Genomic DNA, 26,503 nt, shown 5'->3' on the forward strand with positions numbered 1-26,503 from the left:
ACACTAGCAACAGAAGTATATTTGGGTTGTCCTTTTTTTTTTTTTTTTAAGATTTAATTTATTTATTTGAGAGAGAGAGAGAGCACAAGCCTGGGTGGAGGGACAGAGGAAGAGGGAGAAACAGACTTTCTGCCCTGAGATCATGATCTGACCCAAAGGCAGACACTCAGTGGACTGAGGCACCCAGGCATCTGTGGGTTGTCCTTTTATACTCAACCCGTTTCCCTCTTACCACCTCACTGTGACTGACAACCACTGTCTTCTCCAATTCTATAACTTCATCATTTCTAAATTATTATATAAGTACTAAATTATTATATAAGTATATAAGTATTATATATATAAAATATATAAGTATATTATATATTATATAATATAAATTATTATATAAGTATTATATAAGTAATAGCATACGCAATTTTATGGTATTGGATTTTCTTCATTTGGCTTAATTCTCTGGAAATTCATCTGCACGGTGGTGCGCATTTATCATTCATTCCCTTATTCTGAGCTGTGTTCTGCAGCCCACATGTGCCACAGTCTGTTTAACCCCTCACCCTTTGAAGCACGTCGGGGTTGTTTCAGGCTTGGGGCTGTAACATATAAAGTTGCTATGAAGCTTGTGTATATTTTTTTTGTGTAGGTACATGTTTTTATATCTGTGGGATAAATGCCCAAAGTGCATATTGGATGTGGACATGTGATAGTTACATATTAGGTTTATAAGAAATTCCCAAATTCTTTGCCACAGCGGCCGTGCCAGTTTACATTCTGCCAGCAGCTTCTCTGTGTCCTCTCTGGTATTCGGTGTTGTCATTATCTTTTATTTTAACCATTCTGATGGGTGTGAAGTGATATTTCATTGTGGTTTTCATTAGCGTTTACCTAATATCTGTGGACATTGAACATAATTTATGAGCATATTTGCCAACTTTGGTGAAATGTCTGTTGATATTTTTGCCCATTTTCTAATTGGCATTTTTGATGTACTATTGAGTGCTTTGAGTTTCTTTTAAAAATACATATTTCCATATATATTCTTTTGTAGGTTATGTTATTTGCAAATTTTCTCTTCTAGTCTGTATCTTTTCAGTGTCTTCTTTTTTTAAATAAATCTTTAAAGATTTTATTTATTTATTTATTTATTTGACAGACAGAGATCACAAGTAGGCAGAGAGGCAGGCAGAGAGAGGAGGGGAAGCAGGCTCCCTGCTGAGCAGAGAGCCCGATGTGGGGCTCGATCCCAGGACCCTGGGTTCACGACTTGAGCCAAAGGCAGAGTCTTTAACCCACTGAGCCACCCAGGTGCCCCCATATCTTTTCAGTGTCTTAATGAGATTTTTTTCCCCTTTTTTTCCCCAAAGGGAGGGGATCCAGAATATATTTTTTTAACTTAATTTTTTTAACCTCTTGATCCCCTCATCTGTTTTTTCTAACCTTCACTACCTGCCTGTGGCAGCCACCAATCTGTTCTCTCTTATCTATGAGGTTTTCTTTCTTCCTTTTTTTTTTTTAAGATTATACATATAGGAGAAATCATACAGTATTTGTCTTTCCTTGTCTGATTTATTGCACTTGGTGTAATGCCTTCAAAGTCCACCCACGTTGCTACATGTATGCACGCGTGTGCATGGTCAAATCCCAAGATTGCTTTAGCCATTCAACTGTCACTGGACGCGGTTTCCTTATCCTGGCTGTGGTAAGTAGTGCCGCAGTGAACATGGGGCTGCAGATGTCTTTTTGTGTTAGTGCTTTTTTGTGGTGGCTAAATCCAGAAGTGGAATTGCTGGATCAAAATGTAGTTCAGTTATAATTTCGTGAGGAACCTCTGTACCCTTTTCCACTGGCTGCTCCAGTTTGTTTCCTGTGTTGTTGATTTCAGCCCTTCTGACAGGTGCGAGGTGGTATCTTGTTGTGGTTTTGATATGCATTTCCCTGATGATGATGTCGAATATTTTTTTCATGTACCTGTGGGCCATCTGTGTGTCTTTGGAAAAATGCTTATGTAAATCTTCTGCCCATTTTTAATTGGATTGTTTGTGTTTTTTGCTGTTGAGTTGTATCAGGTTGAGTTGTATCAGGTCTTCAAAAATTTGGGGTTTAACTGCTCATTATACATATGGTTTGCAACAGTTTTCTTCTATTAGTGACTTATCTTTTTTTGTTGATTATTTCCTTTGCTGTACAGAAGCTTTTTAGTTTTGTGTAGTCCCACTTGTTTATTTTTGCTTTTATTGCTTTTATTCTTGGTATCAGAAAAATTGCCAAAGAGCTTGTCACCTATATTTTCTTCTAGGAGTTTTATGGTTTTAGGTCTTACATTCAGTTCTTTAATCTACTTTGAGTTAATTCTTGTGTTTGGTGTAAGATAGTGGCCCAGTTTCTATCCTTTGCTATGGGTGGTCCAGTTTTCCCAGTACCAGTTGTTGAAGAGACTGTCCTTTCCATCATTGCATGTTTTTGCTCTTTTTTTTTTTTTTTTTGTAAATTAATTGACTGTGTATGTGAAGTCTCTTCCATTTATCTTTTTTTTTTTCATTACTGTAGCTTCATAGTACAGTTTGAATTCAGGGAGTGTGATGCCTCCAGCTTTGTTTTTTCTCAAGATTGCTTTGGCTATTTGGAATCTTTTGTGGTTCCATACGAATTTTAGGATTGTTTGTTTTATTTTTGTAAAAAATGCTATTGAATTCTGATAGGAATTTTATTGAATCAGTTGATTAGGGTAGTCGAACATTTTAGCAATATTCTTACAATCCATGCACATGGACTATTTTTCCATTTATTTATCTTCTACGGTTTCTCTTCTTAATGTAATTTGTAGTAGTTTTGCAAAGTCGAAGTTTTTTAATTTCATGAGGTCTGTTTTATCAAATTTGGTTATTAATCATACTTTTGGTATCAAGTCTAAAAGTTCTATGCCTAACCATAGGCAAAGATCTCCTCCTATTTCTTCTACAGTCTTACAGTTTACTTTTAATGGCGCACATTTTCAGTTAATTTTCATATAAGGTTTGAGGTTCAACTTTTTATATATGGATATACAGTTATGCCAGCAAAGTCTGTTCCTCCTTTGATGAATTGTTTTTGTACCTTTGTCAAAAACCAGTTGAGAATATTTGTGGGGGTCTATATCTGGGTTCTCTAATTTCTTCCATTGATCAATAGGTCTGTTCCTCTGCCAGTACCACACTGTCAATTAATATAACTATATAGAAACATTCAATACCAAGTAGAGTGATTCTTCCCTCTATCCTTTTTTTATGAAGATTGTTTTTGTGTTTTTCGGGACTTCCTCTTTCCATATGAATTTTAGAATATCTTGAATGTATCTACAAAATGTCCTGGCGGACTTTCTGTGGGAATTACATATACTCTATAGATAAATTTGGGGGAGAATTGTTACCTCTGCTACAGTGAGTGTTTCAATTCATGAACATGGTATATCTCCATTTAACTAGATCTTTCTTAATTTCTTTTATATGTTATTTTTTAATCTATTCTTATTTCTTTCACGTACATGTTAAGTACATACCTAAGTATGTTATTTTGGTTTGTTTTTTTTTTTTTTGAATAATTTTGGATGGCATAGGTTTTAAATTTTGGATTCCATATGTTTATTGTTAATATATAACCAAGGATTTATTATTTGTGTCTTAATCTTATAATCTGTTTTCTTGTTAAAGTTACTTAACAGTTCTAGAATCTTTTTATTTTGTAAATTCTTTGTGAGACAGTCATGTCATTAACACACAGGGGCAGTTTATTCTTTTTTTTTTTTTTTTTTTTTTTTCAATTTGTATGCCTTGTTTTTCTTACTGTGGTGACTAGGACTTCTTATATTTTGCTGAATAAGAATGGTTAAAGTAGGCATTCTTTCCTTCCTTGTAAATGTGATGTTAACTGTGGTTTTTATGGAGGTTCTCTTGATTAGGTTGGGGAAGTTTCCTGTACCAAGTTTGTTGATTATGTTTGTAAGTATGGAAGATTGTTGGATTTTGTCAAGTGTTTTTTGTTTTTTTCCGCATTGAGATAATTATGTTGTTCTTATTTTGTAGTGTATTACATTCACTGGTTTCTCAAATGTTTAACTAACCTTGCATTTTGGGATAAATCCCATTTGGTCATGATGTGTAATTCTTTCAGTACCCTGCAAGATTCAGTTTACTAGTGTTTTGTTGAAAGTTTTTGCATCTGTATTCATAAGAGATTGGTCCAAAGTTTTCTTGTGATAAATTTTTTATGTGGTTTTGCTGTCAGGGTAATCATAATATGAATTGGGAAGTTTTTCTTCATTTCTGATTTTGGAAGAGTTAATTAAGAATTGTTAACATTTCTTTAAATGTTTTCTAGAATTTGGCGTGCTTGGGTGGTACAGTGGTTTAAGAATCTGACTCTTAGTTTTGGCCATGAATTTCTTTTTTTTTATTCTAATTTTATTCCATTGTAGTCAGAGAGAATACTTTGTACTTCAGTCCTTTATTGAGATTGGTAGCTTAGAATATGCAACATCTTTGAGAATGCGCTGTGAGTACTTGAGAACATTTTGCTGCTGTTGGGGGGAGAGTTCTGTAGGTATCTGTTCTGTTTTGACCCTGACATTACTCAAGTCTTCTATTTCTTTGTTGTTCTCCTACCTATTTGTTCTATTATTGTCAGCATGGTATTGACGTCCCTAATAGTGTTAAGTTGTCTATTTATTTCTGTCAGGTTTTTTTTTTTTGTTTGTTTTTTTGGTTCTTTGTTCTAAGGTGTGTCTATGTTTGTAATTGTTCTGTCTTACTGAGAGATTGTCCCTTTTATCTTAATAAAATGTTCCTTTTTTTCCCTAGGAACTTTTTTTTTCTTTTAAAGTCCATCTTGCCTGATAATTGTGTGGCCACTTCTGCTTTCTTGTGTTTGTATATGCTTAGTGTATCATTTTTCGTCTTAGTACTTTCAGTTTATTTGTATCTTTTAAGGTAACATGTGACTATGTAGACACCAAGTAACTGATACTGCTTTTTTAACCCAGCTTCACAGTGTCTGCCTTTTAATTAGATAGTACCATTCTTTCACATTTAACATTATTTTTATATAATTAGATATATACTATTGTTTTGTTTCTTGTTTCATGAATGTTCCTCTGTTTCTCATTAATTCTTTTGAAGTAAATGTATATTTTTTAATGTAGCATTTTAATTTCTTTTTTTTTTAAGATTTTATTTATTTATTTGACAGAGATCACAAGTAGGCAGAGAGGCAGGCAGAGAGGAGGAAGCAGGCTCCCTGCTGAGCAGAGAGCCCTATGCGGGGCTCGATCCTAGGACCCTGGGATCATGACCTGAGCTGAAGGCAGAGAGGCTTTAACTCCCTGAGCCACTCAGGTGCCCCACATTTTAATTTCTTTAATGATTTTTCACTGTATATTTTTGAGTTACTTCCTTATTGATTGTTCTGAGACTATGACATGTATCTTAGCCTACCACTGTCACCTTGACATTTATACTAACTTAATTCCAGTGAGATATAGAAATGTCACTCATATATATATATGTATATATATATGTATATGTATATACACACACACACACACACGTGTATATATATATATATATATATATTCCCTTTTCCTGCTTTTTGTGGTATTAATATTATACATGTTATTTGTAATTGTTGCACAAGTAACCATACATAGTTATTTTATATAGTTTTATGTGTTTCTGAGAAGCCAGAACTAGACAGGAGAGAAAGTGTGTGTTTATAGGTTTTGTTTAATCAGTCTTCTTGTTGATCATGTTTTATTTTCTTCATTTGCTCCCACATATCAAATTAACCATGTATAGTCATTTCTGTAGCCCTATACAGGGGACCTTTGGTACATTATATACAAATTCTTTTATACAACTGCTTTTTAAATCCATAAAGAGGAAAAAAGTAGAAGAAATATGCACTTATACTGTCTTCGTAATTATATAATTACCTTTACTAGAACACTTTGTTTTTGGGTGTGGATTCATATTATTGACTCAGGTCATGGTCTTTCAGTCTAAAGAACTTCTTTTAGCTGATTCATTTTTTTAGCCAGATCATATCTGCTGAGTCCCTTGGTCCATTTCTCCTTTGTGTGTTTTCATTTTTCAACTGCAGGGTGTCTACTTGGTTCATTTTTTATTATTATTTAAATTCTAACTTTATAGATATTCTTTATTTAATGTGAGATTGTCATTATGTCTTCCATCTTTAATAATAATCTTCTTGAGTTATTTTAACATTTTCTTTCTTTTTTATGTGCACAAGCCAGGGGTAGGGGCAGAGGGGGAGAGAAAGATTCCCAAACAGGCTCCATGCTCAGTGTGGAACCAAACATGAGGCTCGATCTCATGATCCTGAGATCACAACCTGAGCCAAAACTGAGTCAGATGCTCAACTGACTGAGCCACCCAGGTGCCGGTTTTAGCATATTTATGATGAATGGTTTGAAATCTTTATCTCTTAAATCCCACATCTGATCATTCTCACAAGTGGTTACTGTTCCCTAGTTTTTTTCCAGTACATGAGTCATACTTTCCTGTTGCTTTTCTAGAAACTGGACTTTTTAGATAGTGTATGAACCCTGGGTAGTAACCCACACCCCTGCTCTCCCCAGCCTTGTGATGATTATTTCATGTTTATTTGCTTAGCAAGTACCTACATCATTTCTGTGAAGTTCACTCCTCACCCACCATAATATGAAGACATCCCCCCTACCCCCCGCCCAGGGTTTGTTTTAAGAAGGTGCAGCTTGGGTGTACCCACAGCAGTTTGATGGATCTTTTGTTTTTGACAGTGCCCTGGAGATAAATTCATCTGAACACTGATCCGGTTAAATTTGGGTTCCGTTGAAAGTGTATTCCCCAGGTCTGTGTTTGAGATTTATTCTGTCCCCATGGTAGCTCCTCCCCACTGACCTTTCCAGTGTTGTTCTCAGACAAGAAGAGGAGAGGTTTTACTTGCAGTGAGCAAAGAGAACCTCAGGGCTCTTACCCACACTGGTGTCTCCTGGAACAAGAAAATTGGGGAAGCTTTAAGCTGAGGGTGCGTCCATATTTATGAAGGGGCTTGCTCAAGGGGGAATACAGGTTGGAGTTGGGCAAAAAGTCATCTTAAGGTGGCAGAGTCCAGGTCAGTGTCCTGAGGGCAGGCAGGGGCAGGCATAATCAATTCTCTGGCTTGGGTGGGTCCAGCCTCTGAGTGCTCAGAGGGGTTTAGATCCGGTGAAGTTAACGCAAGAGTGTGCTTCAGGTCAGAGCTCACTTTCAATCAATACTGGGAGTTTGTGTGGTTTGTTGTTTGCTTACAAATTTTTTGTTTCTCTTTCCACAAAGATTATTTCTGTTATCAGAAAAGTAAAGGATGATAATTGAACATTTGCTGGCTCTGGTTACTGCAAGAAAATAATTAGCCTTCCCTAGTTTCTATACACACTTCTTCTTTCCCAGCCCGAGCCTTAGCCACCAGCCCATGAAGTCATTGAGGGTTGTGTTGCTGCCAGATGTCATTTCACCTCCTGGGTGGTGCCTCATTTCCCATACTCTCACCCAGGAGAATGTGTTTAAATAACACTTTGCACTCCCTGAGCCACAGTGTGCAAGTTAACAAAGAGAGTGGCTTGGACCAGATCTCTCAGCTTTTTTGTGGCTTTGAAGTTTTAGCACAGATTCTTAAGAGTTGGCGATAGAGTACCATCCAGTAATGATTAATTGAGATAGTTGTCATAACTAACTAGCACTGGGAATTTTACCACTAATTTATTGTTTCTGGTATGATTTGGCTTTCTCCTGCTCTGGCACAGGCTGTTCTTTCCGGAATGCTTGCCCAAGATGGCCAGGGCCTGAAATTACTTTTCTTATGCCCAGAGAGCTATGACTTTCTTTTTCCGGGAACCCCTACCTCTTTCTGCTTATGTTAGGACCATTTTCAGACATTATAAATGGTTGTTTTCTAAAAATAACTGACATTGCTTTCATTGGGAAATGAGCTTGTACCGTTTCTCCAACTGTCATGTCATGCTACTATAATTGTTTTAATAATACTTTTAATCATCATTACTTTATTGGATATGCCATTTGTTGTTTAGTAGTATTTTATTTTAAAATGATACATTTTTCATTGTTGATTTTTATTTTGATGTCATTATGTCAAGAATGTGGTTAATAATATGTATATAATTATTATGAATTTCCTATGATTTTTATATTTTTCCTCTCATTTCAGTGGGATTTTAAAATGGTTAGGGAAGAAATATTCTCAGTTTCAGATATTGTAATGGAACTCAGTAAAACTGGTAGATTTATAAGAAACATACCAGTTTTTGCCTGTAGTTGGTAATTACAGGACCATTGTTTGTTTTAAGATGAATAGTTAAACTTTGAGAAATTTCATTCCTGTTTGAGGAAGAATAATGTATTGGTTAAGAACACAGATTATGAATGAGGCAGGATTCTTGGTTAGAATCTTAGTTTTGATTTTTTTTTAAAGATTTATTTATTTATTTTGAGAGAGAGAGGGGAAGAGAGAGAGAGAGAGAATGAACATAAGCAAGTAGGGGGGAAGGGCAGAAGGAGAGGGAGAGAATCTCAAGCAGACTCCCTGCTGAGTGCAGAGCCTGATAGGGAGCTCAACCTCAACCCTGAGATCATGACCTGAGCCAAAATCAAGGGTTGGACGCTTCACCCTTCAGCCACTCACGCACCCAGAATTTTAGTTTTGATACCATAGGCATGGGGCATGTGACATAATCCCTGTATCCCTCAGTTTCCTCAGGATGGATATAAAAATACTGTGAACTTATTTCAAGTAACAATTTCATTTTAGTAGTTGCAGTATATTTTAATTGTTTAAATAGCCACTTTTGTGTTGTTCTTTAATTTTTTACAGCTTATCGTGAGCCTCATTATTATTACCAGTTCACAGCTCGATATCATGCAGCTCCCTGCAATAGTATCTATAATATTTCTTTTGAGAAGAAACTTCTTCAGATTTTGAGCAAATTGGTTCTTGACCTTTCATGTGAAGTTTCTTTACTGAAGTCGGAATGCCATCGTGTTAAAATGCAAAGAGCTGGTTTGCAAAATGAATTGTTCTTTACATTTTCAGGTGAGTATATACAGTTCTTTAAAGAAAATGAATTGAAAACAAAAATGAATTACCTGCAGAATTTTTCAAAAGTAAATGTTACAGATCTGAAGATGTTTCATGTTCTCTGCTTTGACTTAGTTCTGATAGGCCCCAAAATAAAATTCTACTGATTCACATACTTAATGAGAAGTTGGCACTTTCCAATAACTAAACCTTGCTGTGGTAATTTATTAGAGAACGGAATTTGGTATAAAGAAATGCCTATCTTGATACTTAGCTGGAAAAGCATCTAATTCTAATAACATGAGTTAATATTACAGACCAGAGGGACCATTGTAACAGCTTACCGTGCTTTTCCTAATAACACAGAGTGGTGACCCAATGTATTCTAGAAAACAAAGAATTGATTTCGTACCTGCATATATATCTATAAAGGGCCTGTTTATGAATAAACACTGTGGAGTAATGATCCATATGTTCGTATTGGGTCCCCCTGCCCCTGGCAATAGGACTCCATCCTCTTTCCATCTCAGATGATACCGCTTGCTGTTTTCCTTTCCTCTTCACTCTGTCCTTCGTTCATCTACTGCTGATGTTTGATTGTACTCACCCATTTCTCCAATTTTCTGGTTTGTTGTTGTTGTTTTGGCCATCTAGAATTGAATTTTTAGACACAGTTGAGATGTGTGAAGCTTTACAGGAGAAAACGTGTTCAACCCCATTTGCACTGTCTTTTATCTTCTTTAATACTTTCCTCCCTCTTCAGAAGAATTTTGGAAGTCTGTAGCCGCTGAGACAAAGTATCACAGTTAGAACCTTTCTTTAGCCCTTCAGCGACTCACTATTAGCATTTGTAAGAGTTATGAGGCCTTTGTACCCAGTGTGTTTAATAGGGGCTATTAATAGGCATTTAATAATCCTTACAAGACCTTGAAAGTAAAGTTTAACCCATAAGAGAGGAGAGATGATATACAATAGAAATGAGGCATAGTGGGCTCGATATGCATTTTTCTAATGACTAATGATGTTGAACATCTCATGTGCTTATTGGCCATTTGTATATATTTTTTAGAGAAAACTATATTCAAGTCCTTTGCCCAATTTTTGCTTTCTTTCCAGCTTTATTGAAATAAATGGGCATATAACAGTATATAAGTTTAAGAAGTACAACATAAGGATTTTGTATGTGTATGTGTGTATCCTGTATATACACACATGTGTGTATATATGTACAACTATATATGAATGATTACAACAAAGTTAACACATCATCTCATATACTTACAGTTTATTTTATCTTATTCTTCTGTGGTGAGAACTTTGAAAATCTATTCTTTAAGCAGTTTTCAAATATACACTACATTAATTATCAACTATACTCACATTCTATCTCCCGTAATTCACACTCTGCATTATATCTGTGTGCTTATTCTTTTTATAACTACAAGTTTATACCCTTTGTCTACTTTTATCCATTTGCCTCAGGCCCCACCTGCTACCCCAGCAATCACTAATCAGTTTTCTGTTCCTGTGAGTGGTTTTAGTCTATTCTGTATGTTAGTGAGTTCATAAGTATTTAATTCTCTGTCTGACTTGTTTCACTTAGCACAATGCCCTCAAGGTTCATCCACTTTGTTGCAAATGGCAGAATTTCCTTCATTTTCATGGCTAAATGCTGTTCCATTGTGTCTGGACACACACATACACACACACACACACATACACATATATACAATTATTTCCTTTACCGTGAAGAACTTTTCTAGTTTGATGTAGTTCACATATTTTTTGTTTTGTTTTGTTTTCATTGTTTGTGCTTTGGGTGTCCTATTCATAAAGTCATTGGCGTGTTTACTGTCAGGGACCTTTCTTGCATGTTTTCTTCTAGGAATTTTATGGTTTTTGTCTTACATTAAAATATTTAATCCAATTCAAATTAATTTTTGTGAGTGGTGTGAGATAGGAGTCCCGTTTCATTCTTTGCATATAGACTATTTGCTTTTCCCAGTACAGTTTGTTGTAGAGACTGCCTGTTCTCCACTGAGTATTCTTGGCTCCTTTGACTTTATATGCATGAGTTTATTTCCTGGGCTTTCAGTTCTGTTCCATAGATCCGTGTCTGTTTTCGTGTCAGTACCATATTGGTTTTGATTACTGTACTTTGTAATATACATTGAAATTAGAAGTGTATTGCCTCCAGTTTTCCTCTTTTTCAGAAGTACATTGGCTATTCAGTATCTTCTGTGGTTCCATAAAATTTTTATTATTATTTTTTTTATATTTCTGTAAAAAGTGCTGGTGGAATCTTGATAGAGATTGTATTGGATCCATACATTGCTTTGGGTTGTATGGACATTTTAACAATGTTGATGCTTTAAATTCATGAACATGGGATATCTTTCTATTTATTTGTGAGTCTTCAGTTTCCTTATCAATATATGTTTGCAGTGTACAGATCGTTTACCTTATTGTTTAAATTTATTCCTAAGTATATTATTATTTTTGATATTATTATAAGTGGGATTGCTTTCTTTATTTGTTTTAAGGTGATGTGTCATTATTGTATTGAAATGCAATTGATATTTGTATGTTGATTTTATGTCTGTCAAGGTTACTAGATTCATTTATTAGGTCTGACAGTTTTTTTGATGAAGTCTGTTGGGTTTTCTATATTTAGAAACACATCATCTGCAGACAGAGATGGTTTTACTTATTTGTTTTTGATGCAAATGCCTTTTCTTTCTCTTGCCTGTTTGCTTGGGCTAGGTCTTCTAATACCATTATATTGGAATGGTGAGACTAGGCACCCTTGTCTTATTCTTGATCTCAGAGGAAAATCTTTAACCTTTTACCAGTGAGTATGATGTCAGCTGTGGGCTTGTAATATACAGCTTTTATTATGTTGAAGTACTTTCCTTTTATACCCAATTTATTAGGAATTTTTATTGTGAATGGCTGTTGAATTTTGTCAAATACTTTTGTATCAATTGAGATGATCATGGGATTTTATTTTTCTTCCTAATAATGGGATGCATCACAGTTGTTGATTTGCATATGTTGAACCATCCTTGCATCCCAAGGATGAATCCTATACCCATCTCTGGGATGCATGGGTGGTCCAGCCGATTAAGCATCTGACTCAATTTTGGCTCAAGTCATAATCTCAGCATTGTGAGATGGAACCCCATATTGAGCTCTGCACTCAGTGTGAAGTGTGCTTGAGATTCTCCCCTCTCTCTCTTTCTCTTTTCCTGTGCCCCTCCCCCCACCCACTCTCTTTCTTTATCAAATAAATAAATTAATTAATTAAATCTTAAAAAAAAAAGAGAATGTATGCATTTCTTCCAGGTTGTCAAGTTTTTGGTATATTGTTATTCATAGCAGTCTCTAATGATCATTTGTGTTTCTGTGGTATCAGATTGTAATGTTTCCTTATTGTTTTATAATTTCACTTATTTGAGCCTCTCTTTTTTTCTTATCTAGCTAAAAGTTATCCATTTGTTTATTTTTTCAAAGAACCAGCTGTCATTTTTGTTAATTCTATTTTTTCCTATTCCATATTCTATTTATTTCTGCTTTAATTTGTGTAAGATTTTAGTTCCAGTTACTTAACATACAGTGTTATATTAGTTACAGGTATACATTCTAGTAATTCAACACTTCATACATCTCCATGCACTCATCATGACAAGTGCACTCCTTAATCCCAATCACCCATTTAACCCATCCCCTACCAACCTCCTCCCTGGATTGGAAGAACAAATATTGTTAAAATGTCTATACTACCCAGAGCAATCTATACATTTAATGCAATCCCTATCAAAATACCAAAATACGTTTCTCACAGAAGTAGAACAAACAATCCTTATATTCGTATATAACCACAAAAGACGCTGAAGAGCCAAAACAATCTTGAAAAGGAAAGGCAAAGAAAGCTTGGAAGCATCATAGTTCTGGAATTCAGGTTATATTACAAAGCTGTGGTGATCAAAACAGTATGGTGCTAGCGTAGAAATAGACAGACTAATGGAACAGATTAGAAAACCTGGAAATGAACTCATAACTCTATAATCATTTAATCTTCGACAAAGCAAGAGAGAATATCCAATGGGAAAAAGACAGTCTCTTCAACAAATGGTGTTGGGAAAACTGGACAGCTCCATGCAAAAGAATGAAACTGGACCACTTTCTTATACCATATACAAAAATAAAATCAAAATGGATTAAAGACCTTAATGTGAGACCTGGAAGTATAAAGTCCTGGAAGAGAACTCAGGCAGTAACTTCTTTGACATTGACTGTAGCAACTTCTTTTAAGAGATGTCTCCTGAGGCAAGGGAAACAGAAGGAAAAATAAATTTTTGGGACTTAATCAAGATAAAAAGATTTGCACAGCAAAGGAAACAATCAACAAAACTAAGAGGCAGGCCATGGAATGGGAGAAGACACTTGCAAATGATAAATCTGATAAAGGGTTAGTATCTACAATATATAAGGAACTTGTAAAACTGAGCACCCTAACCAAATAATCCAATTGAAAAACTGGACAGACATTTTTCCAAAGAGGACATCTGCTTTAATTTTTATTATTTCCTTTCTTCTAACATTGGGACAAGTTTTTTTTTTTTTTTTCTTCCCCTCTTTATCCTTGAAGTGTAATCTTAAGTTGTTTATTGATCTTTTTTGTATACTACTTTGTTTTCTTCTAAGATTTTTGAAGTTTTACCTCTGCATTTAGGTCAAAGATTGATTTTGAGGTAACTTTTTTATATACTGTCAAATACGGGTCCTGTCTTCACTGATGTGTGGATGTCCAGTTGGCCCAGCAGCATTTTTTGGAGACTGTGGTCCCCCTCATTGAATTGTGAGTGTACCCTTGTTGAAAGTCGGGTAACCACAGATATATGGGTTTATTTCTGGACTGTCCTATTTAATTTTTCTGTATTCCTGTCCTTATACCAGTACCACACTATTTTGATCATAAGTCTTTGATAGTAGCTTTGGAAATGGGAGACTTTTGTTCATCTTTCAGTATTGCTTTGCCTACATCAGTTGCAGTTCCATGGTCTTTAGCATCTGGTTTTCCATTTCTGCCATATAAGGCCATTGGGATTTTGGTAGGAAATGCATTCAATCCATAGATAGCTTCAGATAGTATTAGCATCTTAATAATATTAAGTCTTCTAATCTATGAACATGGAGCACATTTTCATTCATTTATGTCTTCTTTATTTTCTCAGCAGTGCTTTGTAATTTTCATGATATAAGTAATTAACCTCTTTGGTTAATTCCTAGGTATTTTTTTGATGCTATCATAAGTGAAATTATTTTCATATTTTCCTTTCCATGGTGTTGATTACAGTATATAGAAATGCGGCTGACTTTGTATCTGGCAAGTTTATAGAATTTATTTGTACAGTTTTATTTGTGGAATCTTTACTCCTACACATGATGTTTCACTATCTCTGAAGAGAAATAATTTCACTTCTTTTCCGGATGGATACTTTATATTTCTTTTTCTTGTCTTACTGCACTGGCTAGAACTTCTGGTACTTTTTGAATAGAAACGGCAAAAGTACATCCTTGCTTTGTTCCTGGTCTTGAAGGAAAAGCTTTTAGTCTTTCACCACTGAATGTGATATTGACTATTGATTATATATATGTGTGGGTCTTTCATTATATGGTGGGATTTTCTTCCTGTTTCTGCATTGTTGAGTATTTTTTTTTTTCCATTAAAGGGTGTTGAATTTTGTAAAACGACTTTTCTGCATCAAATGAGATGGTCATATAGGTTTTTTGGTCCCTTCATTCTGTTAATGTGGTGTCTTACAATGATTGATTGTTGTATCTTGATCTATCCTTGCATTCTGGTAGTTAATTCCACTTAATCATGGTATATTATCCTGTTAATATGTTCCTTAATTTGGTTTGCTAGTATTTTGTTGACTTTTGCATCAGTGTTTATTAGTGATATGGATCTTAAACTTTCTTATAGTATCTTTGTCTGTCTTTTGGGTGCTTTAACAGTTCTCTTCCCATCCTTTTCCATTGTTGTTGTCATAAAATTATGACTTTATAAATTGCCCCCAAATATAAAGTAACAATTATTTTAAATGAATTTAGTCTCTCAAATTATGCAGAAAGTAAAATGTGAAGTTACAAACCAAAGTTACAGTAATACTAGCTTTTAGACTGTTTTTTAATAGCTTCTTAAATCATGTAAAAAATTGCTGTTAGATTCTAGTCTTACACTAATACTAACTTTTAGCATTACTCACGTATTTGCCTTTATGGAGACCTTTTATTCATAGGGCTTCAAGTTATGATCTTGTGTCCCTCCCTTTCACCCTGCAGGACTCCTTCTGCATTTCTTGGAGGGCAGGACTAATGGTAACAAGTTCCTCAGCTTTTGTTTATTTAGGAATGTCTTAATTCCCCCTTACTCTTGAAAGACAGTTTTGCATGTTACAGGATTCTTAGTTGATACTTAAACAAACAAAAACAAAACCAAAAAAAGAACAGCTTTTAGCACACTGAATATATCAGCGTATGACATCTGGTCTCTCAAATTTTTGTGGTGGAGTCAGCTCATAATCTTACTGAAAACTTTTTGTATGTGACATGTTAGTTCTCTCTTCCTGCTTTCAGGATTCTTTGTCTTTCAGAAGCTTCGTTATAATGTGTCTTCCTGGGAGTCTCTCTGAGTTCACCTTACTTGGTATTTGTTGAACTTCTTAGATGTTTCTATTCATGATTTCATCAAATTCAAGAAGTTTTCAGCCACTATTTTCTTAAAATGATTGCTCCAGTACTTGCTGTCTTTACTTCTGGGACTCCCATAATGTATATTTTGGTTCATTTGTGTTCATTTGATGATGTTCAAAAGTTTTCTTAGGTTCTGCTCACTTTTCCTCAGGCTTTTTCTTTTTCTCTGATTTGATAATTTCTAATGTTCTGTTTTCAAGTGGGCTGATTGTTTCTTCTGCCTGATCGCATCTGCATTCAGATCATTCTAGTGAATTTTTTGTTTCCTGTCTCTTTATTAATACATATTTGTTCATACATAATTTTGACTTTATCTACATATTCTATATTTCTTTCCCCGTCCTCCAGGGGGTTGTTTTAAAGTCTTAGTCCAATAAACTTGACATCAGGTGTTTTTCAGGGATAGTTCCTGTTGATTTACTTTTTTCCTTTGAACAGACCATACTGTTCCTTCATATGTATTATTTCTTGAATACTGGGCGCTTGAGTCTAATAGTGTAAGTGTAAAATAGAAATAAGATTCTTCTCCTTTTCCAGGGTTTATTTTGTTGTTTTGTTTATTTTTTTAAATCAGTGTAGGCTGTCTCTGTGCCGAAGGTATAAACTTAAGTTCTCTCAGGTCTTGTCTTTCTTTTATCCTTCTTGTTCATGTATGGTCACTTCCTATTTATCCTATAAATGTCGTTTTTAGATACCATACTGTTTAATGCCTGGCTACCCAAAAAAGAAAAAGAGAAAAACGAGGCCAAAAAGGGGCACTGATGCTTTCTGGTCTCTACTAGTCATCTCCACTTGTGTGAGAGGGACTTGTGACATGGAAGGATGTGCAACAGTAAGGGCCGCCTGCCTCTTACCTGCATCTCTGTGAAAGAAGAAGCAGTGAGCAAATCAAGCACACATCTGATATTTGGAGGTCAGGGTTGTTTTTTTGTTTTAACTTCCCCCATCCTGGCTCCTATAAGCTATGTACAGGCTGTTTCAAGAATACATGCACAGCTGCCGGCCATGGTTCTTTGGGTGTTGGATGGGGAGCCACGACTATGCTAAGAGCCAAAAGTGACTGAAATTAACAACTTGCCATCCAAGCCTTCTCTTGGAAATTGTCATAATTCCCATAGACTTCCGAATTCCAAAACAGTTACATGGCACAGATTCTTCCACTGAAATTGTTGTGTATGAGGGGAGAATTCTACTCAGCCGTCTTCTCAGAATCTTCCTTGGTGTAAATCTTATCCTTCCTTCTCTATTAGTAAGGAGTATTTTTATCCCCTTGCTTCTTTAAGGATTTTCTTTTTGTTTGATTTTCTATAGTTTGACTATGGTATACCCCTGTGAAGATTTTTCAGTATTCTGCATGTTGTCTGTCAGTTTCCTGGAGCTCTGCTTTTGTCTGTCATTAACTGGAAAATTCTTATCCACTGTAGCTAAAAAGATCCTTTTCATTTCATTAATTCTTTTCCCTCTGGTATTCCTATTGTATGTACATTGTAACTTTTGCTAGTTTTCAACAGTTCTTGGAAGTTCTTTTCTGTTTGTTTTTTTCCCATGATTTTTTCACTTTGCTTTTCAGGTTCAGAAGTTACCACTGACATACTTCAATCTCCAATCCAGTCTGATTCTTTCCTCAGCCACATTTAGTCTCCTGATGAGCTCATGGAAGCCATTCATTTCTTTTATGGTGTTTTTGATTCTGGCATTTCCTTTTGAGGCATTTGTAGAGTTTTAATTTCTGTCCTTACATTACCCGTCTATTCTTGCATTGTCTACCCTTTCCATTTGAGCCCTTTGCCTATTGTCATAGTTATTTTAAATTTCCAGTATGATAACTTCAATGTCTCTGCCATTTCTGAGTATGATTATAATGCTTGTTCAGTTCCTTTTTTTTTTTTTTTAAAGATTTTGTTTATTTTGTTTTAGAGAGGGTTAGAGTCGGAGGGGGAGGGCCAGAGGTCAAGAGGGAAAGAGTATTTGAAGCATATTCCACACTGGCCTTAGAACCTGATACAGGGCTCGATCTCATGACCCTGAGATCATGACCTGAGCTGAAATCAAGAGTTGGATGCCCAATCAACTGTGCCACCCAGACACCCAGCTTGCTGTGTTTCTTTGAAACTTTCTTGTCTTTTAGTATTTCTTGCAAGTTTTTATTGAAAACTAGAAATGATATGCCTCATAGTAAGAACTGAATTAGGTGTATTTTATTATAATATTTTTTGCTTATCTGTTTAGGACTTGGCCTCTATTTACTCTTGATGAGAACTATTGGTTTCAGAGGCTAAAAATTGCTGTGATACTCTTGTTTTTGTCTCCTTTGTTGTCTTTGAGTTTCCCTAGAGTCTTCTTAAATAAGTTTGAGATTTAAAATCCTTCTGTTGTAATCTTTTGGTTTATAAGATACCCTGTTAATGTGGTGGTAATTAGTAGAGGTAGCAAAAGCATCCTATCACCCCACAACCAGATCTCAGGATTTTAGACAGCTTACACCTTTGGTGTGAAACCTCCAGCAGTGTTTTTCCTCTTCTTTCTTGGTTTTCACTGGAAACCTACAGGTAGTTGGAGTTGGATATTTCCAGTCTGCAAGGTCATTTAGACTCTGGTAAACCTCAAGGTGCTTGAGCTACAGTAAAATATTTCTCTTTAAGGCAAACTTTCATTGAAGATGACTGAGTATTATTGGTGCATTTCAAAATGTTTATTTTGTTCTTCCTCATGCTAGAAGCCCTAAGGGATTTGTTTTTAGTCCCCTACCTAAGAACCTCTTGGGACTAATGGGGGCAAAAACTCATGAAAGTGTGGAGGTCCCTGTGATCTGGAATTTTTTTAATACTTGAGCTTTCTCAGTCTAAGCCTTCAACAGATTCCAAGTTGCAGTTTTTTCCTAGTGGTACTGGCTCCCCTGGCAGGCGCTTGCTCTGGGGCTTCTCCTCTGGGTAAGCAATAATTCTCCATAACTACCTCTTTTCCCTACAGTGGTGCGGGCAGCGGTTTTCTTTGAGACCTCAGTTGTCTGATGAATCAAAGAGGAGTTTGTGAGTCTCAGTTTATTTACTTCTTTTCTTGTGAGGACAGGAGTGGCAGCATTCAAGTGCCTTTCATGTTGGAGTATAAACTGGAAGTTCTCTTTTACCGTTTTTATTTCTTAATGGTTCCGTTACTGATTTTTCTTGTGTTTAATTGACTATAAAATAGCATTTTGATTTTATTTTCCTTTCTTTTTCTGAATATATTCCAGTTATTTTCTTAGCAGCTGTCCTGAGTTTTACAGTTAATAACTTGCGTATGTAATTGTATAGTTTGAATACCAGCCTAGTTTGAACAGGGCACCAAAACTCTGCCCCAGTATAGTGTGTTCCTTCCTTCCTGTGCTGTTCCTGGTAATAGCATTATTATCCGTTGTTTACCCACTAACATAGATTTATGATTATTATCTTACATATTTATTTTTAATCATCTGCATGAAAAAAGTAAAGTTAAAATAATAAAAATACAACAGTATTTCCCTGTGTCTGTGGAGTTGACTTTACCACTGTTCTTTATTTCTTTGCTTGGCATTGGATTACTGTCTGTTGTCCTGTTACTGGCTAATGTTGCAAGCATTGTGTTTGGAATATTTTACTTTCTTCTTCATTTCTGAAAGATACTTTTCCAGATGCAGGATTCTTGGTTGAACGCTTTTTCTTTTAATGCTTTAAATATGTTATCTCACTGCCTTCTGACTGCCTTTTTTTTTTTTTTACAAGAAACCTGCTATTATTCTTTTTGATGGACTTTGTAGTAAGTGACAACTTCCTTTTTTTCTTCGCTCTCTTTTTCTGCTTTCAAGATAATTTCTTTGACTTTGATTTTTGCCAGATTTATTATAATGTGTTTCACTGTTGAATTCCTTGCCTTTATCCTACTTGAATTCCATTGATTTTTTTTGGGTACATAGATATATATCTTTTCTCAAATTGGGACATTACTGGTATTTTTCAAATGTTCTTTCAGTTCCTTTCTTCTTTTTCTCACCTATGACCCCCATTATGCATATGTTGGTACCCTTGATGTGTCACAGATCTCTTAGGCTTTCATTTCTCTTCTTGCTTTTTCTTTCTGCTCCTGTAACTTGATAATTTCAGTTTTCCTATCCTCAAGTTCACTTATTTTTTCACAAGATCAAATTTGTACTTGAAAGCCTACAGTGAGTTCTTCATTTTCATTGTTGTAACTGCCACTTTCAGAATTTCTTTTGAGTTTCTTTTCTTTCCCTTTATTAATATGTTCTATTTGTTGAGAAATTATTTTCCTCTTTGATTCTGTTCATAATTTCCTTTAGTTTTTTGGATTTATTTACTATAATTGGTAATTCCAATTTCTATGCTTCCTCAGGGATAGTTTGTTTTTTGGCAGTTGGTTCATACTGTCTTCTTTCTTCATATTCTTTATAATTTTTTAAAAACTGTACATTTTTAATAGTCTAGGAGGTAGTAATCATGAAGTCAGATTCTTCCACCTCTTTTGTGTTTGTTTTTGTTGCTCTTGTGAGTTGTAATCATTTGTTTTAGTGACTTATCTAAACTACCTGTGTAAAACTCTATTCTTTGTTGTACATGATCTCTCATGTCCTTTAGCTTGATGTTAGCTAGTGTTCTGATAAAAAGTTTCTTCAGGTGCTGTGCATAAGTCAACTTCTCTGGACTCAGCATTTTCTTCATTGATGTAAAAATTAGATGTTTTACAGAGTGTCAGCAAATTTGATTCTGACTGTTTTCTGTCATTTTTGTCAGCATTTCTATGGTAGGATGTCACTTGAAATATCCTACTTCACCATTTTACAGATATCATTTCTTTTTCATTTTTAAATTTTGTAGAAAGTTTCATATAAAAAGACAAAAAAGCATGCATAGTTTTATACAGGATGAGCTTGGCCATCTAGCCTAAGTAAAGCAGGTATATCAAAGGAGGCAGGGGTTCAGAAAGAAAAGATGCTTTCTTAGCTCCAGAGAGCTAATTGAACTGATCTAGACAGCATAAGTGTTGTTTGGTTTACCCAAAAAGGTGGTGAGGGTGAATATTGCCTGTTGGCTCTTACCACCTTTAGTACTGGAGTATAACTTGAGCATTTTAGATGTTAACCACTTGATTAACCACTCTCTACACTGATTCTAAAGACTGGATAATTTTTGTGGATTCTGTTATTGTTTCCAACAATTTTGCTTTAGTTTAATGAATAGATTTTCTTTCTTTCTTTTTTTTTTTAGATTTATCTGTTTGACAGAGAGAAAGAGAGACAGAGAGAGAGGGAGGGAACACAGGCAGGGGGAGTGAAAAAGAGAGAAGGAGGCTTCCCACCAAGCAGGGCGCTCAATGCGGGACTTGATCCCGGGACCCTGGAACCATGACCTGAGCCGAAGGCAGACTCTAAAAAAATGACTGAGCCACTCAGGTGCCCCTAAATAGTAGATTTTTTAAAAAGATTTTGTTTATTCCTTTGAGGGAGAGCAAGTGAATATGAGCGGGGTGAGGGGAAGAGGGAGAAGCAGACTCGCCTCCGAGCAGGGAGCCCAATCATTACCTGAGCTGAAGGCAGATGCTTAACCAACTGAGCTGCCCGCATACCCCAATAAATAGTAGATTCTGATGGATTTTTAAATTTGCCTTAAACTTTTATGCATACTCAAAAATAAAATTGTGTCTCTTCATGATGATCTGATCTCATAATAATATTATGATAAATAGGTAGACTCTGGCCTAATGTCTTCTAAAATACTTTAATGAACAGTAGTTTCAAAAGTCCTTAGGTAAATGATATTTTAAATATTTGGCTACATTTTTAAAAGCACTTTTTTTAACTTCATTGTATATTTGATACATAAGTCTAGCAATTTTCATTTCCTGGGTCTAGTTTTATGATGGTCTCTTTTTAAAAAGGATTTAAAAGATAGTACATAAAAAAACAAAAAAACAAAAACTTTTTTTTACCCAATTTACAGCCCTTCTTGGAGGTCTGCTTCAGGTTAACACCTGTTTTGTTTGGTTTTATAAAATCACTCTGATGTACTATATTGTCTTTTTGTGATATTTTGTAATACTTTATGATACCAGTTGAGAGGGCAACAGGGAAATTTCATGACGTACACTGTTTTGAAGAGATATTAAAAAAAGAATATTGAAGTAATGAAGATTTCCCATTATTCCACAGTATATTCTGCATTGTTAATACTTTTATGGTCAGTTTTATTATTTTCATATCAGTGCTTATCCATCCAACATATTTTACATAATGTGCTGGGCAAATGTTGATAATATGAGCCAGGATCTGTCTTCTCATATAGAGAATTTGGGAAAAGTAAACTAGTCACAATTTTTTGTGGTTATATTATATAGAACTTAGATTGTTAAGATTGACATTTTAAATCCTATTTTCACAGCTAGGAAGGAGACAAAATCATAATAGCCTCTTACTTTACAGAGCAGAGGCTGGATCTCAAGGATATATTAAATAATATGCCTGTGTTTATTAGTGCTAGACCTAGGGATAGAAATCAGATTTTTTAAAATTTTTAAATTTTTAAATTTTTTTTTCAGATTTCTTTTTATGTATTTTCATAAATAATGGGAAGTAACAAGGTTTTAGAACTGTGGTAATTAGGTTGACAAAATAATTAGAAAGATTATTTAATGGAAATCCTTAAGTCATCTTTTTCTTATTTCCTCTTTGATTTTTATGTCTCACGAGTTTTTATGTCTTTCATGTTGTACAGTTAAGTGGTATATAGTTATTCCTAGTAGGCTTTTAATGATCTTTTGAATTTCCATCTTATCAGTTGTATTATTTTTTTATTTATAATTTTGTTGGTTTGGGCCTTTCTTTTTCCCTTGGTTAGTTTCACTAAGGGGTTGTAAATTTTGTTTACTTTTCAAAGAAGCAACTCTTCATATGGTGAAGATTTTCTATGATTTTTCTGTTCTCTATTTTATGTATTTCTGCTCTAATCTTTCCTCTCATCATTGTCATCATCAGACATTGTTATTGTTACTATCATTATTATTAATCCTTAGGTTCACTTAGTGAAGTTTTCCTTATTTACATAAAACAAATCTTTGGCTTAGATTTATAGCTGAATAGTATAGTTTAACATTAAGAACTTGTTTAATTACTACTGGATGAGGAATATTAGATAAATGACCTATTGTGTATTTCAAAAACCAATTTTAATATTGTGATACAGACTTTGGGCCCTTGATAAAATATAATCTATTTTTTCAGTTTCATCTCTAGACACTGAAAAAGGACCTAAGCCATGTGCAGACCATAATTGTGAATCTTCCAAAAGACTGTCTAAGGTATGTTATGTGAGGCTGGAGAAATTTAAAAAAACATGAAAATGCTCAGTGTGTAATTAAGCATCTTAGCTAGTTATTGAACACATCAAATCTACCCCTCAATTTAGGAAATTCAACAGTAAAAATAAAACTTCATCAAATAATAAATGATAACTTAATACAGTTAATATTTTTATGAAATGCTTTAAAATTTAGTATCTTGTAACTGTATTAAGAAAGGTGATTTTTCAGTTTCTTTGGCCTTATTTGCTGTTCCATGTTAATTTAGAATTATTAATCAAGTAGAATTCCCTCAGGGTTACTGTTACCCTACCTAAAATGATAAATTTGATCTACCATGTTTCTTTTTGCTTTTTTTAAAGATTTTATTTATTTATTTGACAGACAGAGATCACAAGTAGGCAGAGAGACAGGCAGAGAGAGAGGAGGAAGCAGGCTCTCTGATGAGGGGCTCGATCCCAAGACCCTGAGATCATGACCTGAGCCGAAGGCAGAGGCTTAACCCTGTGAGCCACCCAGGCGCCCCGATCTACCACGTTTCTTAACCATTTTCATGTTCTTCTAAAAGCAGCATCCTGTATCTATGCTCAAGGCAGAAATGAGGCTGAGCCTCCCAGCAGAAATCTACTTTAGTTTTCTCTTTCATGTTATACTTCACATACTGTTTACACTGTAACTTATGGCAGTTTTGTGTCTTGTCTCTGGTTACTCCCCTGTGATCAGAAGCACTTTGTAAAAAAAAAGTTATTTTTAGGGGAGCCTGGGTAGCTCAGTCATTAAATGTCTGCCTTTGGCTCAGGTCATGATCCTGGGGTCCTGGGATTGAGCCCCATATTGGGCTCTCTGCTCAGCGGGAAGCCTGCCTCTCCCCCTCCCCCTGCTTGTGTTCCCACTCTGTCTCTGTCAAATAATAAAATCTTTAAAAAATGTTATTTTAAAATATTTGGAATTTAAGATTACTTACATTATGATAGTTGTCAAAATGTTTTTATAAAAGTATAGTTATATTGCATGTTCAGGTCCACAACCATCACTTTTGCCCAGTGAAACTGACAGGGTTATGATTTCTTAATTTGTGCCTCCTGAGATATAGCTACATCATCAATCTGTGTGTTATCTGGTATTCCATTTAAAAGTTTTCCTTACGGCTTAACCTTCATCTCTGGGATAGATTTGATATTTATTTATTTATTTATTTTTACTTTGGAAATAGGGTTTATGTTCTGGGGCACCAGAGAGCAGTCAGTCTTATTTTTTTACTCTTATTTCTTAATCCATGGGTAACATGCTAATCATTCTTTCTTTAATTAATAGCACATCTTTTAGATTCCTACCAATCTTCAAACTTTTGAATAGTCATAGTTCTTCAGCTGGTGTAATTTCTTTGGTGATGTGGGAATGTGTGTTCAAGCAAAGAAATTAGGACTAGGGAAGGAAACAGAGACATTTTATTATTTTCCTTCAAGGTGATTTCATACTGATACCTTTTATAGTTTTCTTATATCATTCAACACTGAGAATTAATTTTATTTGTACTTCTTATATAGAAACAAAAAAATCAAATTCTGCATTCCATGAAACTTGCAGTAACAAAGGTGTGCAGTTTTATTAATTCCTTAGAATATTATGTAGCTGTCTTACATTGCTATCAACAAACATTCTGCCCTATGATTTTCCTGTCATTTGGATCTCCCTCCCTCCCTCTCTCTCTCTCTCTCTCTTTCTTTTCCTCCCTCCCTCCCTCTCTTTCTCCCTCCCTCCCTTCCTTTCTTTCTTTCTCTCTCTCTCTCTCTCTCTTTCTTTCTTTCTTTCTCTCTCTCTCTCTCTCTTTCTTTCTTTCTTTCTTTCTTTCTTTCTTTCTTTCCTATACATCCATCTGCCTTTTTCTCTTCTGCTTTCCTTCCTGTTTCCCTTTTTTTCTTTTCTGGGCATAAGGTGGTCTCTTTTTGCCTATTATATTAAAATAGACGGGTGTTTTTCGGTTGATGGTAGTGTGATAGCAGCATAATAGTTAGCACAATAAGAAAATGAATTCAAAAGCTCCAGACCAGAGTGTTTTCACAGAAGCATTCCAGGGACTTTGATTTACAAATCTGAAAAATTATTTAGTATTGTAGGCTTTATTGTTCATTTCATTCAGTTTTCAACTTTTGGGCCTTTTCGTTTTGTATTAACTTCTTATTACTAAATACACTTTGAATTTAGCAAGGTCTAGGTAACCTAAAATGTTCCCCCGACTATGGGAAATTCAGACTTACTTTACCATATTTGTCCCGGGGGAGATGTATCTCTTTGAAGATTTGATCCAGATATATTCTATTTCTTCTTCGATGCACTGGTTTTCAACTCTTCTCTTCCAGTGATGTATTTGTCAGTCTTTATGCCAGTGCCACCCTTTGTTCATGCCTGTACCTTTACAGCAAATCTGATGTCAAGTAGTATAAGTATTTTATTTTGGTTCCTTTTCAAGATTGTTCTAGATGTTCTCAGTCCTTTTTAATTACAGAATTTTTTTAAGTCTCCATGTCAGATTTCTAAAAACAAACAAAAAAATGCCCTGGATTCTGATAAGAGTTACCATGTATCTATAGGTCAGTTGGTAAGTCATATTTTCATAATGTTAAGTTTTCCAATACCTAAACATGTTAGTTCTCCCTCTTTATTTAGGTTTAAAAAAATTCACCTTTTTGTTATTTTTTTCTTTGGCAGTTTTTGTTTAAAGGGCTTGCATCGCACAGTTTCTGCTCAATTTGTTCCTAAGTATTTTGTGGGTTTTAATTTTTTTAGTGCTGTCTTAAATGGACTCTTTAAAAAATTCATTGGTCAGTTGTTTCAGTTGTCAGTAGATGTTTGCATGGTGCATATTTGCATATTGTATTTATAGCCGCTTGTTAAATTCATTTCTTACAGTAGTTGCTTTAAGGACTACTTAGGATTTTCTGTGTAAACCATCATGTCATCAGATGCAAATAAGAGACAGTGTTTCCTTTTTTTCTGATTTTTATGCCTTTTATTTCTCTCCTGATCCTGTTTGAATCTACAGTTATGATGTTGAATAGATGTGGTGAGAATAGATATCCTTTTCTTGTTCCTGATCTTAGGGAAGCTACAGTTTAGGCTTTCACTATTAAATATGCTGTTAGCTCCAAATTTTCATAGATGCCTTTTAGCGGATCAAGGAAGGTCCCCTCTATTCCTCATTTACTGAGAGATTATGTTGGATATTTGTTCGTTTGTGCCAAATACTAATCCTGCATTTATTGAAAAAACCCACATATGTCTTCATTACAAATTTAACAAAATATGTGAGACC

The 26,503-nt window shown here is 34.9% G+C and overlaps 1 protein-coding gene across 1 annotated transcript in view; it reads left to right on the forward strand.

Moving 5' to 3' along the window:
- Positions 1-26,503, forward strand: part of ZPBP (zona pellucida binding protein) — a 104,999-nt gene that overhangs the window by 24,937 nt on the left and 53,559 nt on the right. Inside the window, exons 5-6 of the mRNA XM_032875012.1 lie at positions 8,899-9,117; positions 23,114-23,190. Of these exons, the coding sequence (XP_032730903.1) occupies positions 8,899-9,117; positions 23,114-23,190 (296 nt within the window). The remainder of the gene's footprint in view (positions 1-8,898; positions 9,118-23,113; positions 23,191-26,503) is intronic.

This window comes from Lontra canadensis, unplaced genomic scaffold (assembly GCF_010015895.1).
Source record: "Lontra canadensis isolate GAN:19392208 unplaced genomic scaffold, GSC_riverotter_1.0 scaffold54, whole genome shotgun sequence".
NCBI classification, from domain to species: Eukaryota; Metazoa; Chordata; class Mammalia; order Carnivora; family Mustelidae; genus Lontra; species Lontra canadensis.